The sequence below is a fragment of the Triplophysa dalaica genome, chromosome 13 (genome assembly GCF_015846415.1).
Source record: "Triplophysa dalaica isolate WHDGS20190420 chromosome 13, ASM1584641v1, whole genome shotgun sequence".
In the NCBI taxonomy this organism is placed as follows: domain Eukaryota; kingdom Metazoa; phylum Chordata; class Actinopteri; order Cypriniformes; family Nemacheilidae; genus Triplophysa; species Triplophysa dalaica.
This window is the reverse complement of record NC_079554.1, coordinates 2868004-2884308: the sequence shown is the minus strand read 5'-3', so window position 1 is coordinate 2884308 and position 16305 is coordinate 2868004. Positions and strand designations below refer to the sequence as shown.

General features: G+C 34.7%; 1 protein-coding gene across 3 annotated transcripts in view; it reads left to right on the top strand.

The window, feature by feature from the left end:
• LOC130434339 (pleckstrin homology domain-containing family G member 3) overlaps nt 1-16305 on the top strand; it is a 46422-nt gene that overhangs the window by 18422 nt on the left and 11695 nt on the right. For 2 of the 3 annotated variants that reach the window (XM_056764442.1, XM_056764443.1), the window contains 4 exons: nt 6721-7175; nt 10797-10897; nt 13589-13658; nt 15575-15621. In XM_056764442.1, the coding sequence (XP_056620420.1) occupies nt 6721-7175; nt 10797-10897; nt 13589-13658; nt 15575-15621 (673 nt within the window). Of the gene's footprint in view, nt 1-2180; nt 2418-6720; nt 7176-10796; nt 10898-13588; nt 13659-15574; nt 15622-16305 lie in introns of those variants that run through there. The other variant, XM_056764441.1, reaches the window with a different exon arrangement.

Genomic DNA, 16305 nt, shown 5'->3' with positions numbered 1-16305 from the left:
ACAGTACTGCATTTAAAATGGATGAATAATAATAAATTATGCTTAAGAAATTATAAAGCAGAGCTTACCTAAAAATTAATTTGTATTAATGAAATACATAAACTTTTTTGTGTGTGTACTATGCAAGAGGTTCCAAACCTGTATAACTTTTAATCCCAAACAGAGTTAACTACATTATGTGAATGTAAAGCTCCAGTTACAGTGAACCAATCCACTCCAGCATCTGGTCCAATTATAGTTATTATTAAACAACAACAAAAAACACCAACAAACTTAGGCCCACATCCACTTTATTTTAATTCTCTATGAATAATAGGCGGGTATCAGTTATCTTTTACCTGCATTAAGATATGTTAGGGTCAGTAAAGAATGTTTTAAATAGTGAAAACAACTCCAGCTTTAGTTTTGTCTTTTATAAAAATACACAACAAAAAGTACCGGTAAAATACCGGATCGATAAGTCGGTATCGATAAAAGTAGTAATACCTTTAAAACCTTAACGATACCCATCCCTATCTATAGGTTTATCTTTTAGTAACAGCTGGGTGGTCAGCTGCAAAAGGTCATAGAAACGATTGCATAATCCCAGTATCATATCAATCATTAGAACCGAAAACCTTAACTGCACTTTATAAGCCACTTTGGCACTTTATAAACTACATTACCCTCGTAATGTTTTTGTCCCCATATGTTTTTGCTTTTATAGAGCAGGACACTGGATTACACAACCAGTTTTCTCTAATTTCTGTTCCATAAATTTCACTGTAATTTCAAAATAATGTTCAGACAAGTTTGCTGAACACACAACCTAAAAATGTAATCATTTACAATTTTTTACCTTACATGAGTGATTGGGCAAACAGAAAATCCCACCCTAAATTCACAACATTGATTTAGCCATGCGGTGATAAAAAACAGTTATTTAGAAGAGATAGGAGGTGATATTACATATATGTTATATTTAAAGCAAGAGGAAGTCTGGTTGGCATCTGAAACATTCAGTCATCATAATTTTTACAGATTTTGCATCAAATGTTGTTAGGTGTGATATCCAGGTCAGGTGAGGTATACTGTAAGAGCTTTTGATATAAGATTGTTCAATTTGTACAGTTGGGGTTCAGTCAGACTCCTGTGGTCTTCGTGATGACACATTTCTGTCTCTGTTTTTAAATGTACTTTCATTCTCCATCAAATGGTTATATTTACATACCAACACATGCCTTAAAATGTTGAACTTTGCAATACAGGACGACAGTGACATTGGACGATTTTTTTCGACGAACCAGTTTTGTCATGGGTGATAACTTGGATCATGGATTAACATAAGAAAAAAGATTTCAACATGGGTATTGTGGAGGAGGATTTGAAGTATAAAATATTCTAGAGCCTTGGTACCTGCACTGAAAATACCCTATAGTTCATTGATATAAATATGAGAATCTTAAAATTATTGATGTTGTTTTTATTTTAATTTGACACGTTTGACTTCCCTCACGTAGACTGCCATGAATGAACAGAACTTGGCCAAATCAGGTCTTAGCGGAATGGCAGTGACCTTTTAACCACCTACATGTGGTCCACATGCCATTTGTGCCCCTAGGGGCAGCTAGACAGTTCAAAGTCTATTATAGGTCACTAATGACGTTTCTCTGTCAACCCATTGGCCCCAGGAAAAGGTTATTATATAGAAAGCTTGCTTTTAACTCGGAACAGGTGAACGTTACAGTATGTGTCCTACATGGAGAAAACCAGGAGCGTACTTTTAGAGGTTGACTGTTATTTAATATTAGGCTTCATGTATATATATATGTACATTATTTTTTACATTATACATTTTTTAAACAGATATCAAACCCCTGTCCAAATATGAAAATGCAGTGGTTACATGTCATGTCACCACGCTGTATTATTTGAGTCCATCCGCCTATACTTATCCTTGACAAATGTACTATGAAGGGAGATACTGAGACCGGTTACGTACTGCTCCCTTTGCATTCCTTCTGTCTTACTGAGCTACAAATGACGTTCTGGGTTTCTCAACTCTTTTATGAGTACAGCCAAACACAAACAACATACCCTCCCTCCTTAAGAAAGGAGGCGTGCTCTGTGTGTTCACATGAAGGCGTGTATAACAGAAATCAATGCCTTGAAAGCTCACTTGACTTTCGGTCACAGGAAAAGCTGGTACTAGAGCTTTGTGGGGTTGAAACAGCAAAGATGATGACAAAAACAGAGGGAAAACAGATGATATAGAGCTCATTTTAAGCTAGAATCATTGATGAGTTTTCGGGGACAGAACAAGGACAGCTCTTTGGGAATGATTCTCCAGCCGAATGTGGAGGTGGACACTTTTAGGAGTATTTGGGAGGAGAGAAGCCGGTTTACTAGTCTTAATCGGAAGTTATCTAGATGGTTTGGTGAGTCTAGGGGCACTTTTCTCTTATCTATGGGGTGTGGTCATTTGGAAGGATGAATTGTTATCAACAAAGTAGTTTCTGTTCGAAAATGTGACATCTGAAGCAAAAAGTCCTAAGAACTGCATCACCATCCAGGGATGCCAATGGTCTGGAACTCATAATATTGAAACCTACTCCTGTATATACCTGAGACTGGTCATTTTGAAAACCAAACCAATGTGTTGGCGAGCAACTGGTATTGGGGGCATGTCAGAATATCTTAACCATGTGTGGTTCTTATACTACAGAAGTAGTTTCATCTGTCCAGGAGGACCACTTTAATTCATTCTGCTGCAATGTTTTATGGTCTTACTTTAAATGGTTCAAGCATTGCAGAAAGGCGGCACCCATTGAGTTCCATTAATGTTGTGTCCATGCAGTTGACGTGAATGGGTACTGCCGTTATTCAGTCACTAACATTCTTGGTTCTGTTTGCATACAATATTTGTATTAATATCTTGGTATGATTATATTGGTTTTTCTGGCATTGTTTATTTGGGATTTCAAACCTCATTGGCGTATCTTTTTTAAAGCATGTAATCATCGACCACCATAAAGTTTAAAGTCCAGTGCAAATGGGGTGGACCGGCAGTAGACTCCAGTGAATTTGAAAGTGTTTCCTTTTAAAATGCACCCATGGAAAGAAGAAGAAAATGAGTTTCTTAGTCCATCCAGCTTTTGACTTTTGCTTTTAAATGCTAAATGGTAGATGAGACACACCGGCTGTACTTGTACTTTTATTAAGGTTTAAAGTTGTGTATCACAGGCCAAACGGTTCTAAAACGTCTGTTACATGAGAAAAATATACACATAAATATATTATCCTATAAGTAGGCAGGTAACAGACGAAGTTGGGTAAATTAGGGATTTATGATTTAGATTTTCCAAGTACCTTTAGTTCTGTTTTAAGTTCTGTGTTTTCCATTTTTTTACTAAACAATAATAATATATTCGTCCAGGTATACTTTTATGATATTTACAATGGTAAACTGCTGTAAAATTCCTTCTTTTGCAGATACAATGGTGTTTTTGAGATAATATTATATACAGTATGTATATAATGTATATATATATATATATATATATATATATATATATATATATATATATATATATTATAAATATTAGTTTAGTAAATATACAGTAAGTATACTCTAGTGTTTTCAATTTACTGCTAGAATTATAAAAATTACTATAGTAAATATTAGAGTACATTGTTTTTAATCTGGATTTTCAAGTTAAACTAGACTTTTATTTTGACGGGTCATCACAAAGAGTGTGTGGTTAGTTGATTATATCTTTTCTCTAACAGTGAAATGTTTATGAAATAAACTCTCAGATCTGCTCTGGAGATGGAGTTCATGTGTTAATGTCCTCATACAGAGATGCAGACAAATGCATGAGTGTCACATGCGTGAAATAATGCGTTAAACTGTGCAGCTCATTCACATTCATGCAAAACAGGTAGTTTCAATCACTACAGCAGGAAAACAAGTTTTGAAACCAAAAACAACCAAAATATTGATCCAACCATTATTAACAACACACACAAACAAGCACCGCGACAAACACACCTCAGACAGACAAAGATATGTCTAAAATATGTGCAAAACTGTATAATGCTACACTGTTAAATTTATTCTTAGCATACACAGATTTTTTCGTAGCATGTGTGACATATGCACCGTGCAGCCCCATGTATGGATTTATTTCTTTTTAGAAACCATACTGGAGAAGGTGGTCTAGTGGGTTAAACCACTGAACTGGTAAATCAAAGGTTGCTGGTTCGATCCCAGCAGCCACCACCAGTGTGTCCTCGAGCAAGACACTTTACTCCATGTTGCTCCAGGGGGATTGTCCCTGTAATAAGTGACACTGTAAGTCGCTTTGGATAAAAGCGTCTGCCAAATGACTAAATGTAAATGTAGAAGCAAACGAAAATTTGATCATAAAATTTGAGAAATCAAGCCAGTTGAGATGTTATTTGAATCACAATACATGTCTGAACAGTAGGGGCCGTTGTGTTTACTGCAGACTTGTATTAGGTGGATATGCTGATATTTCTTAAATGTAAATAAATCAGATCTGGAATTTGTTTTAAAATTGCAGTTTAGTTTTGTCATTTGACATAAAAAATTTCTTGGAAGAACTTGGAAGAAATTTTTATTTTACAAAGAAACGTGCAGGATTTGGGAAATAATGAATGGGCAGTTGTTCATTTCCAATTTGTCTCAACTTATTTTGTAAAAATAAATTGTGAATGAATCGTACCGTGAGAACAGTATCGTGAATCACATCGTATCGTGAGCTGAGTGAATCGTTACATCCCTATTTATAAAAAATGAACGTTTTAATAGGGCAAATTCACCATTGGATAGGATTATTTGAATTTGCTTTTTTAGAGGAATGCCCACTTTTGGTAGGGTGTTTTTTATTTAATTTAAATTTACATCGCAGACTGCTCCTGTCCCCAATCCTTTGACATGCATGCTAAAATATATGCCTTCAAGTCGCAGCCAATTGATGTTTAATTTTTTTGATTTAGGGCATGCCTTGTTGTGTCCGTGTATATCTACAACTCTTTTTAAGCTGTGTGCTGGCATGGTTTTGTGTACTGCTTTTGCATACTTTCTGATCATTTGAATAGGCTGCTGTGCCTGACGTAATATGGAAAGAAGAGTCTATAGACCATACCGGACACATAGTTAAAATCATATATATTTACTATTGTAAAGGCATTGGTTTATTTTTTTTAATCTTTTTTCTTTACATGTGCTGTGTTATGTAAGTTATGTAATAAATATTGTATCGCAGTCAAGTGACAGCGTCCCACACATTTTGAGAGATGTCATAAGATGGGTGTGTATGTAACTAAGGGCTTGACAGTAAGGACCGCCCGGGGTCAGCATGGGAGATCTTTGGCCAGTTGACAATTGGACATTTTAATTTATATAGTGAAAACTATTACTGTATTTCTGTACCTGATAACTAGTAGTATACCATCCTGAAAGACCTGAAAAACAATTATTACAATTTTACAATTACTTGTGCTATATTGTCTTTAACAATATTTAATATTTCTGTAAGACAGGCTAATAGTTTTTATGGTATCAGAATGATGCTGCATAGTGGACCCAAAAGGAGCTTTAACCAATTTTTTATATTAGCTCCGAATTGTTTTGATAAATCGTAGTTAATTTGAAAAAAAACATATGGTTGTATAAATTATTTTATTTGATCTTTAACAATGTTTGATATTTCTTTGAGTCAGAATAGTTTTTATGATATGATGCTGCATATTAATACCAATAAGTGCTTGAACCATTTTTCTTATATTAGCTTCATATTATATTTAAAATTTAAATTATTTGATGCCTCCAACTGCAAATTCATATTTTCAAACAATGCATTTAATAAAATACTTTACAATTTAAAGGTACTTTATCTTTAGGTGTCGTTCTAATTTGTCTGAATGCAACTCAAAATAATATGATTAATAAAATGCAATAAAAAATGTAAGATATTTTTTTTAGTTTATAAAATGAACAATTCAAATATAAGTCTGGTATGAATGCAATAGCAGCTGGCCTTTATTTACTTAACACTTTTAACGAGTTAAACAAACAAAAGACTCAAAATAATTGAAGTCATTGTATATAGTTGAGATACACACACCTGTGGCTCCATATCAGTTAGATTAACTATTAACTTTTTGTTTATACTGTGTGTATTGTGAAATTTTTTTTTTTAAACATGTGTTTCTTTCTATAATATGACGTCATTTTACTTTGTTAACAAATGTCATTTCAGAATTAAGCTTTTGGTTCCACACTTGGTTCATTTGGTTCCATAATTTCAGTTTATACTCATACGTTGTTTGATTCACACCTTTCTCCCATAAAACAATCGTCGTTTTGTTGTCACCATTTGCAATTGATGGCTCATTTATTGCTGTTCCAATGGAAAAATAGCTTTAAAGGCAATTGAGTGCAGAAGTGTAAGTGTGTAAACATTAACAGACGTGGGAAACATGGCCCTAGTATAATCATAGCTGTGACGTTAAAAACAGTAACCAAAAATCAACACTTTAAATAATCATATTAGTATAATGTCTAGATTAGTTTTCAGTCATTTTTAATGATGTGATTTTACAACCATCACTCCAAACGTTAATATAGATAATACACATAATAATGTGATAAGCAAATCGAGCAGTTTCAGTTTGATAAATTGATAAATTAATAAAGTTTCTCTTTCTCTTCAGAATCTCCTCGGTTGTCCACTGTCTCCGTCGGCAGTAATGACCGGTCCTCCACGGCCACGCTGTCTGATTGTTCTGACTTCCCAGATGTCAAGAGACCCGTAAGTGGGGTGTCCACCATCTCATCTGGGTCAGGTTCCTCTCGGGAAGACGTTCCACCCTCAGGCATCTCATCTGCTGGTGCAGCCATCGAGGACAATGTGGATTTGGAGTTGATGCCTGCTGGGAATCCGAGTGAGACTCGGGACACTCGGAACCTTGGCCAAGAGTCCAGTCTCTACTCGGGGCAAAATAGCAGCAACTCTATTAACAACATCCATAATTCTAAACAGCCCTTCTCTCCATTTGCTGCTCAAACCATGGCACCCAACCCTGAACTCACCTACTTGGACCGTGTGGTCATGGAGATCATTGAGACGGAGCGCATGTACGTGAGAGATCTGCGAAGTATCGTAGAGGTAATGAATTACGTTAATTGGCAATTAATTGTTATATATTAATATTTTGATATTTGCTGAGAAAGACCCCTATCAAAGAAAATGTTGACTATGAAACAAAGAATGATTGAGAAATTGAAGACAGTTGTTTGTCTCACTTGTCGAGTAAGAATCAGTTGGTGATAACAGGCAGAATTTGCTGACATATTGGGCTAGACGGACACTTTGTTCAAACAGTGAGCTGTCACAGATCGGTCGTGATGGAGCAATGCCAAAAAGGGCTCTTTAGAAAGGAAAGCAGATTACTGAAGCTTTGGAACATGACAGAGTTGAAAGTAGTTTAGGACAATGAATCGTATAGCATGTTAAATGTCACCGAGAGTGTTGATTACAACCATGATCCGGCAAGTTTTACTATATCTGGTGAACTGTAAATGTAGGTGAAGGCTGAGTCATTAAGATTCTGTTTTCTACCTGAAAGAAAAATCATCAGGAATCTTCCATGAAAGGAACAATTAACCCAAAATTTAACCAAACATTTACCCTCAAGTTGTTTCACACCTGTGTAAATATTATTCTGTTGGACACAAAGAATGATACTTGGAAGAATGTTGGTAACCAAACAGATCTGGGACAGCATAGATTAACATAGTAGACAAAATACTGTGGTAGTTAATGGTGCACCAGAACTGTGCCGTTAACAACATTCTTTAAAAGATCTACTTTTGAATGTATTGTAATTTTACATTGTTGCAAGTATATCCTTAATGCATCTGTATATTATCACTGATTTTACTTTGAGAAAAAAAAATGAAAAAAAAATATTTCACTACATTATAAAAGCATATAATTGTTTTTATCTTTAATACTTAATACTTAAAAATGTAGCTCTAATTTTTATGATGTTGTTAGTATAATATTTGTGTAAAAGTACTAATGTAAGAAAATACTATATTTATTATTTACCTAAGTATTAAAGGTAAAAAACGACACATATAAATGTATTGGAGTAAAAAGTGTGATATATTCAATTTTATTTTATTTAAGTGATATATTTTTTCACAGTTTTGCATTTTTGCAGGGCAGCTATACATACAATTAGGCAGTGGTTACTGTAGTAAAGAGAAATTTTAAGAAATAAATAAATAAACAAACAAATGACACAACTTACTGTATTATATAACAATCCTCATTTTCTCAATACGATGTACACTGAAAAAAATTTGAGTTAAAAAAATACTATGTTGAATTATGCTTGCTTTATAACGTAGTGACGTAAAAATACTATATTGTGCATAAAAGTAAAAATGCTTCACTACTCGGTTAATTATTAGATGGTGTTTATGCTATGTCTAAGCTACTTTTGATACAACAGTTGAAAGTACACTTCAATCGAAACTTCGATAAAAAAACCTGTATTAATTGGATGACTTTGACCAAATAATAAACAAAATACGGAAAAAAGGAGCCCAGAATACAGCAGTGTGAGCTCTTTAAGTACTCTTGAAAAAACATGCAGGGTGAGATTCTAAAGGGAAATGATAAAACTGTCATTAATTACTTAACCTCTACTTTATCCAAACCTTGTACATTTCTTTGTTCTGCTGAACACAAATAAAGATACTTGGAAGAGTGTTTGTAGCCAAACAGTTTTGGGGCACCATTGACCCCGATAGTTGGAGATAAAACTTGTTAGCAGTCATACATCCAGTGTGCTGAGATTATAGTGTTATGTAACATCAGGTTTGACAATTGGATTTTGTCCTGTCCTCCAAGTACAACACAATGTCACAGCTTGAAGCGAGATTAAGAACAGTCATGAGGTGTAAATAGACATCAACATGTGTTTAGAGGGGGAGGCATTTCATATTTGGGTGAACTGATTCTTTATCAAACCTCAGATTGACCCTTTAGTGAACAATTTTAAGTGATTGCATTGCATTTGTTGCTTTAAGGAATGTTTTTTTGCATGAGTGTATCGCGGCACGACACATGGCTTGTTCTATTGGGATTGTCTCGTCGTGCTGCGCCCTGCATCCAGTGTGGACAAAATTTAAAATGATAATGGTTTTTAATACCTCCTTTTGTCGCATCGCCCCACGCTGCGTCCGGTGTAGACACAGTTTGATGAGACTCCTGTGACATCCATTCAATACCTCCTTCTAGCTTTTCAAGACTGGTTTGTTTTAATAGTTGTATGAAGATATTTTGTATATTTGATGTCTACATGTTTTGTTTCTATTAAGTGTTTAGGGTGACCGCATTCCATGACTATTTTTAGTTAGTATCTGTAAACAGTGGCGCAGGATTGATATGAACTGTGAAATGTGAACTTATAGTCGGCTTTGACGGAAATAGACTTTCCAAAGTTCTAAATTGTATTACAGTAGCGAAAAAGCAAATGTTATACATTTAGTAAGACAGGGTTAAAATATTATGTAATTTCTAGTTGATCTTCTATTAATCAGACAGCATTTGTTTGTTTCTTTATAAAAAATAATTTTTAAGAACAACATAAATGATAAAAAAAAATGCTGTTTAACGATTTATTGGCTCTTCAGTGATTACTTAATTCTGAAAGTTTGATGAGAATGTGAGTGATTTGAGTCCATATAAAATTGAGAATGGTTGCTAGGGTGATTCAGTGCAGTTGCTAAGGCATTCAGACAGACTTTTAATCATTTTAGCAAATAACCAAATGCGAATTAAGCGATTTGCATGTGTAAATTTCATACGGTACAAAAGGCAATGGAAAAAACTTGATTGCCACGAATGTGCGTTGATCTTATCTTCCACGCAAGTTGAAAATATTCGTCAGCTCACGTTACTCACGCGACAATAACAAACCTTTCCCACAAGTAATAAAGAGTGTAGAAAGCAATTGTTCGCGTTTGGTGTGAACCCAGCATAAATCTCTTTTTTTCTTCACTATGCAAAGTAAGAAGTGTAGTTAAACCTTATTTGAACCTATCTTGAATCAGGACACTAGGCATCTAAACTCTATGACTGTAATGTTTGTGTCGGCACATTTTCAGCCCTGTGTCATTTCAGTCGGCAGGATTACACTTCTGGAGTAACGTGTGTCTGTTGCCATTGAGGCCTTAAGCACCTGCCAAGAGAGTATTTTACATTGAGACCTGCTTGATGACGAATAGCATTAAGGGCTTGTGTCAGCTCTACTTATAGCCACGGCTTATTTCTGTTCACAGCTTAAAATAAACAAGAGCTTTTTAGGTGGACTAATGTCAGTCGTAGTGATGTAATTGCTTGTATTTGTCATGTGGCATTCATAAATAATCTATAAGAGATGTCATGATCCTTTTCATAGTGCAGTAAAAGAAAAGTAACATAACATGAAGATATGAAACTGGTATCTGCTTTTTGTCACGATTGGTTAAAGAGCCAACATAATGCACCCCTTTTGTTTTAACTGTGACTGACATTCTTAATGATATAGAATTTATAGATATAGAATACTTTAATATTGTTATATAAGCCAGGCAACTATGTATTTGGTCATACGATTTTTGACTGTTGGTTTATCACAAAAAGATAATTTTATGAATAGTTGGGTGAAATCCAACCATAAACACAAAAGCAGTGATACTGCTTTTACAAGTTTATATGTTTTTCATTCCGTAGGACTACCTTGCTCACATTATAGACACTGATGATCTTCCCATCAAGCCAGAACAGGTGTGTGGTCTTTTTGGAAACATAGAGGACATCTATGAATTTAACAGGTAAGAATTAAATTATTATAAACCAACACTGGCACCCTTTTATTATATGGGTTCAACTTAAAACACTGTAACTTACTGACATTTGATTTATTTTAAATTGTTATTGATGACAGTAGGTATTACCAAATTGTTACAGTTTTATTTTATAATCTGTATGACAATTTTTCAATGGTAGTTAGTGTTGTAGAAGTTCAGATAGGAAAACCACACAAAAAAAGCTGTTTGGCCTTCAAGTTGATGACATCATTTTAATCTTAAAATGACTGACATGTTTTTATTGATTAATTAAGTCCAAATTATAGATTTATGTGCTTGGTCATTTTCTAATAAAAGTTGATTTGCAGCTCAATATTCTGTTGCTACTTATGTGTGCCAATATATTTTCCATGATAAGATTATTTATTAAAAAAATGTATCATTTTGGCATCAGTTCAAATACTGTTCAGTATTTTCACATTAGTTACTTCAGTGCTCTCACATGTAAAAAGTTTTTTAAAGGCCCCCTTGTGGTCGATCATTTTATCCTGTCTTTAAATAGCTTGAATGTTACTCTACATGTCAGCTTCATTAAGTATACACAGACTCATGAATATGCGAATTCACATGGTATACTCTTAAAGCACATTAAAAACACCACATGAACATAAAAAAAATATCAAAAACTAGATTTTTACCACAGGGAGTCTTTAAGCAGCATACATAAATATGCATTAGCATACATTAAATCATAAAAAAACATAAATAAATATCTTCCTTAGCTATTACTCAGTCTATTATATAGTCAAAATCAATCAAATATTATTTTGTTATATAAGGGAAAATAATAATAAGTACAGCAACTACAAACCAACATTTGCTCCCTAGCTCCTTTACATGCTTGTTTATGTAAAACAGGACAGTAAAATATATTGCTAAAATAATAATGGCACTATATGGGAAAACGCTATATTTAATGCTGTCAGCCCACTAGTTAGTCTATACATTTGAGGGCCCTATTTCATTTAAAGTCTGTTTTGTTAGCTTTGACCACATTTGTTGTGTTATGTTTCATCCATTCACACGGCGCAATTTTAGTATGTACAAAGGCCTGTCTGTGTACACAAGAGTGTCTTTGTTAGATCGTGTGCTCCCTGTATCTGCAAGAGAAAAAGTGAAGAGAGAAACCCTGAAGCAATCTTAAACAGTAGCTTATGTCCACCCTAACAATATGCTTTTTTGTTTTGTTCTTGAACTTGATTATCATTTCACTAAAAGTTAATAATATAAAATTCTTCATATATTTTGTTAGGAATCAGTTTCCTAATTAAAGCCAACCAGCTGTCAGCACACAGACATGTACAATCTCTCAGAACACCTGTGAACAAATAGGGACCCTTTAAATACCTAACCTGTCATCTGTCGATTATTTTAAACATTGTTTGCTCATTTGTTGTCAGGTGTATGGCTACACCAGAGATAACCTTTTACGTACATAAGGTTCATTGCGTAAGTGAGGGTAAAAATGCCATGGTTCTGTTTGGAGTGGTTTGCCATAAATGCATGACAAAAAATTAGGGATGGGCACGAGTACTCGGATGCGTGTAATCCGTCATTTGGGTCTAAAAATAGTTCTTACATTGCTGATCTATTTATTTAGTCGATTTTGTCATTGTTTAATCAACATAAATTTTCGTATCAGTGTTGTAATTAAAATATTTTCATTATCGCCATGACGCACACGCCCACCAGCCCAACATTTTTTAACCATGTCCAGTACAGTAAAAATGCCCATCCCTACAAATAGTGTGATGTTCATTTCCTTGTTTGCTGTGGTGTATTTTATGTCAGGAAATAAATAATTTTTTACATACAATTGGCATCTGGTGAAAGCCAATTCATTATATCGTATTGCTATTGCTGCCATTTATAAATGGAATACCTATTTGCTCTTGTAATTTTGACAATTTTTTAAGCCTAAAGTATACTTTACTTTTTACACGTACACGAGGGTCAGTGTACAGTGCATGTGTCGCAGATTTTTTTTGTCATCAGAATAGTACTTTGTACGCGCAGGTCGCACATGTGCATTTAACTTTTTTCAGTTAATAGTTTATGCACAAAGTAGCCCATGTGTTTGTGCCACTCATTACACCGTAAGACCTGCTTTGTAATCTTCTTAAGGACCCCTGTAGGCCAATAGAGGTATTGCAATTTGCATGCTCGGAAAAACGCCTGTGTACGTCTAAGAGTCAAACAAAGTACAGTCAAGCTAAAAAACCAATATAGGGCAACCAATTACAAAGCATTGCTTAATTTGTTCAGTCCTGGGTGTAAAAAGTTTACATTAGCATATGAAGAAAAAACACTTAGCAGAACATGGTCAGGTCAAAGTGTGTGTATGAAGAATTGTTGAGTATATGTCACAGTTTATCTATTAACGATATCCTCACGTATATGGACTACAGCATCCTGCACTCACTAGTAAAATAAATAAAAAATGATATCTGATGTCTGAAAATGTTTGGTTTGACTGTATACTTTGCAAGGATGTGCGTTCGACTGCCCACGTAGGCACTCGATTGCTTTATTAGACACAATAATGTGCATTGATGAACCTGATGCTAAAGTGTGCGGACCATGTGACATTTTTATGCTCATTATTTAAATGACACATGTTTGAAATCTGTGTGCATATGTTTTCTTATTTTATAGTGAGCTGCTTCAGTCACTGGACATGTGTGACAATAATCCGGTGGCCATCGCAAGATGCTTTGTACTTAAGGTGAGATTCGGTATTTGCTTAGGAGACTTGCATGTATCACAATATCAACAACCCTTACCCAAGACTTTTTTGGGCGTCAGATCTGATCATATTTCAATAATATTATGTTTATAGATCTAAATCTAAAATATCTGAACACTTCCTGAAAATCTAAATGCAATATCGTAAACAAACATTACTGCGCATACACGCGTTCGTGGACTGCCTTTAACTTCCAGTTCACGTTTGCAAATAATAAGATGTGCTCGTTTCGTTAGGCTGCGTCCTTGTGTCCATCCTCTATCCTCAACAAGTTCCAAGTTGACAATACATTGCACTCGCTAGGATTTTTGGTTACCCTAAGATAAATTACCCTAAACAATGCCAAAAGGTGTAAAAATGTTTTGCCTTACTGTTTTAAAATGATAAAAAATCACTAAGAACTTGCAAACCTATTTAATACATATGCCTGCTAAGATTGAAGAAACATGACACAAATTGTAAACTGTTTACTCATTCGCCGCCAGCCTTTTTAAAAAAAAGTTGCCCGCCTACACCAGCATTTTTTTTAACATTTTGACCCAAATTTAATGGCTCACAGTAAATTTTCTGTAAAGAATGAAAGAACAGAGTCTCAGCTTTTAAATAAAAGAAACCGTATTCTTCTATCTTCATTTGTTCGTTTTTTATCACTCCGTATATGAGGGTAGGTTTCTACAAAAATGCCTCATTTTGATTAAACAGCTGAGATAATTAACTTTTTTGTCAAAGATTCTGCCCAGATTACAGTCAGAACATCATTAAAAACAGCTAAAACATATATGTTGTAGATTTTGGGATTCTGTACTTTTTCCCAAAGGTGTGTAATAGCGCCACCTGCTGTATAACAGTACAAACACTGATTGCCGTAAAAACTTGTCTTTGGCGGGGAAGCGTTTTATTTTAAATGACGAGATAACTCGTCAATGGCGCTGAAAGAGTTAACATGTAAACACCACATATTGGATTGAATGTGCAGCTGCTGCCATTTATTCAAACAACAGATGTTGGCCGATGCAAAAAATTGTAGGTTATCTCCAGCAACGAAGGATACATCTCATGTGTCCTCCGGATTCTGGTAAAGTAGGTCGCATTAGAAGGGTGCATACGGAGTGTCCTACCTGCTTCTAAGAAACAAGACCCTTGATGACTTAGCAGGATACAAATGAGACCTCTGGAGGAAGCAGCCTTCCGAGACACAGCCATAGAGTGCCCGTAGATTATTTCTGTTAACAAGCGAAAGAAACCGTAAAGGACTGTTACTTGGCTGAACTTGCTTCTCCAATATTTTGAATTTAGACCGCGATACCTAGCTAAATGTCCCATAGGGTTTCTTAAAATGTGACAAACCTACAGGACCCATTCAACAAATTGTATATTTAATAAAGTTTACATACAACAAAATTAAACAAATATTTTATTTAAAACAATTATTATACAATAAAATAATAACATAAATTAATGGTAACATAAAGTAAAGAACATATAAAAAGTTGAATTACAAGACACTAGCCAGACCGATAAACAAACACAGTTTACTGCAGTCCAGGCATTCACCTCCTATGAAACATTCTGTAGAATTATTTGCTTCCAACTATGTGGCGAACATTTGGGAAGGGTCTGTCTGTTCATACCAATGCCCCTGTGCATTCATAAATAATATTTACCAATTTGACTGTATATGTTGAAGCAGAACAGAGGGGCGAAAATCACAAGTAGTTCCCATGTCTTTTGGTGTTTGCATATATATATCATTAAATTCTTTAGTATTTAAAAACAACTTGATTATACTCAAAAACGTCTTGAATAATAATCAATGATATTGATTCTGTGCATGGTAAAATGTGACTGTGTTGTTGGGAAAGGCATTACTAACTTTAGTTTCCTCCACATTTTAGCGTGAATATTTTGAAATCTACACACAATATTGCACCAACTACCCAAAGTAAGTATAAACTTAACAGTACGGTGAAGAGCTTTTGTATGGATTAGGCCTGGCATGAATAATACAGCATTTTTATTCATTTTCTGAGGCCTAAGAATCTTAGAAGATAGAACATCCTAGAAACATGAAAGCAGTGGGGAAAACTTTCCATTGGTTAAACCCCTGTTGCCGTGTCGGAATGGTCAGAATACTCAGACAAACAAAGTGACGTTTTGATTACACCACAGAGCCACAATGTACACTGATTCCCCCATTAAGTGTAAACAAATGATTTGGTTATAGTTGTATCTGATACATTACCTCTGTGGGGGTGAAGTGCAAACAATACATACAGTTGAGTCTCTGTTTTCAACCTCATTTGAATGTGAACTTTGAACAACAGGAATATAGATATTACACGTATACAGGTTCAATGTAGAAGTAAGACTTCTTTGTGAATGATCCGATTAATGTTTAAAGGGGTCATATGCTGCAAATACATGTTTTTCTGTGTCTTTGGTGTGTTATAAGTTGCCCATGCATGTATTAGACATGTAAAATTGCAAAAATGTAAGTGTCGGAACAAAATATTTTTTCTATCTAGAAGTGAATACTCACACTGACCTGCCTGAAACGTCTCGTTAAACCACACCCCAACAAATCTAGGTCAGTTGGTGGTCTGATTTGACTAAGACCGCCCAAATG